A 2,032-nucleotide genomic window follows, 5' to 3' on the forward strand; every position below is an offset into this window, starting at 1 on the left:
GCCATTAATTGGAATTGAACTATACCCTGCAATTGAGTGGAAACGTGACAAGCCCATAAAAATTGTGGAGCGATGGTATTTTTATTACCTTTAAGGTAGTCATGAGATTATGTCTCTTTCTGAATCAAAAAAAATCTTAATACTCAAAAGTTTAATTAAATAGACTAGAAGAGTGTGTACTTATTTATAAATAAAAATTTTCCCTATAATTGAATACGGTTACCAAGAATGACCACTTATTGGTGCTAACAACTTTGCAGAAATTTCGAATTATGTATTTTTGCCACGCCGCTTTTGGATTATGCTACACCTGTCATAAGAGATCCAGCACCAGGAAGTTTATTATATTGTTTTTTCTCTAATTATTGCCTATTTTTTAATGCGAAGTGTACCTGACTCAACGAGATATATACCGATTTAGTCGCTTAAATAAAAGGGTGCCAAGCTATTTTATTTTAAAACAATCCTAACCAAAATATCAGCTAAAGAATATTATCTTTCTATCCATTATCCGAAGATATTCACTTTATGGGATTGGGGTACGTTAGATCCTCAAAATATGCCTCAACCCATGACGCTAATAGCTCAAGTTTTACGTAAGATGATTACTTTTTCTACTTTCAAGTAAAACCTTCTCTACAATTCTATTTTAAAACACTAAAACAATCTTCTATTTAAATGAATCAATGCTCAGCCCAATCTATAAAACAAATTAAAACTGAAGTTTGGACTCCCATTGGTAAATGATTCAATAGCATTATATGTAGTTATATAATTACAAAGTTATGTTAGTATAGAGATACACATACTTTTCCGATTTGCGTTCCGCTTTCAAGGTGCTTATAAGCATCAATAATTTCAGATTTAGAAAATTTGAAACTCTTATCCACCGGAATAAATAACCCCTTAGAGCTAACAAATCTCATCAACTCTTCTAAAAGCTGCTTGGAACCCACAGTGATACCTCTCATAACGCAACCTTTAGATAAAGCCAAAGCAACAGCGTCCGGCATTTCTGATTGTTTTGCCACATTAAGAAACCCGACAACTCCAATCTGCCCTCCATATGCTATACATTCAACAGATTGTTCTATGTTTCCAGAACCGCCGTTTTCGAAAATATAATCAACTCTGTTTTTACCAATCATTTGGTTAACAGCTTCACCCCATTTAGGAAACTTCTTATAATTAACTGTATAATCCACACCATATTCTGCTTTAATTTTCTCGAGCTTTTCATCAGAAGATGAAGTAAGAATAGTTGTTGCGCCAGCTGCCTTTGCTAATAATAATCCTGTCATAGAGACACCTCCAGTTCCTTGTAATAAAACTATTTGACCTGGCTTTAATTTGTTATTACCATACAATACATTCCAAGCAGTGGTTCCAGTACAAACTAAACTTGCCAACTGCTCCCAGGAAAGTTTCAGAGAGGACGGTGCCTTGACCACAGCTTCATATGGTAAAGTGACATATTCTCTCAAGACACCATCAATGGGTCCACCTAATCCCCCTTCCCAATGCTGCTGAGGGCCGTAAAGATTAGTGATATCAAAGTTAGGGACTACCTTATCACCCACTTCAAACCCCCTTACATTATGTCCGAAAGACACAACCTCACCCGATGCATCGGAACAAGGAACAACATCACGTTTCACTGGGAAAGGATATGCTCCAGTCGAGACGGCAATATCTCTGAAATTCAATGATACAGCTTTTACCTTGATTAAAACTTCGCTCGCAGCAGGAACTGGAATTTCTTCCTTATTAGCACTGATTTCCTTATATGATGTTCCCTTATTTATTCTAAATACTGTTTGTGTACTCATCTTCAAAATATTATGATTGCAAACGTTAAATTCATCTCCACGAGAAGATTATGTTCGTTATAAATAGTTATAGCCACGAAGAATAATTATCCTTTTAATCAATGTTTGGGAGTTGATTAATAATGTGACTATTATGCAAGCAAGGCATATCTCCCTTCATGACATTGATTATTAATCTGAAATTTTTTGTTAAGAACCACTCC

At 35.2% G+C, this 2,032-nt stretch overlaps 1 protein-coding gene across 1 annotated transcript; it reads right to left on the reverse strand.

The window, feature by feature from the left end:
- Window positions 1-788: 788 nt before the first annotated feature.
- Window positions 789-1,829, reverse strand: AC631_05945 (zinc-dependent alcohol dehydrogenase family protein; the record flags this gene model as incomplete). Its single annotated transcript, XM_015614774.1, has 1 exon — window positions 789-1,829. The coding sequence occupies one exon, from the start codon at window positions 1,827-1,829 to the stop codon at window positions 789-791; it is 1,041 nt and encodes a 346-aa protein (XP_015464398.1).
- Window positions 1,830-2,032: the final 203 nt, after the last annotated feature.

Source organism: Debaryomyces fabryi (genome assembly GCF_001447935.2).
Source record: "Debaryomyces fabryi strain CBS 789 chromosome Unknown contig00364, whole genome shotgun sequence".
In the NCBI taxonomy this organism is placed as follows: Eukaryota; Fungi; Ascomycota; class Pichiomycetes; order Serinales; family Debaryomycetaceae; genus Debaryomyces; species Debaryomyces fabryi.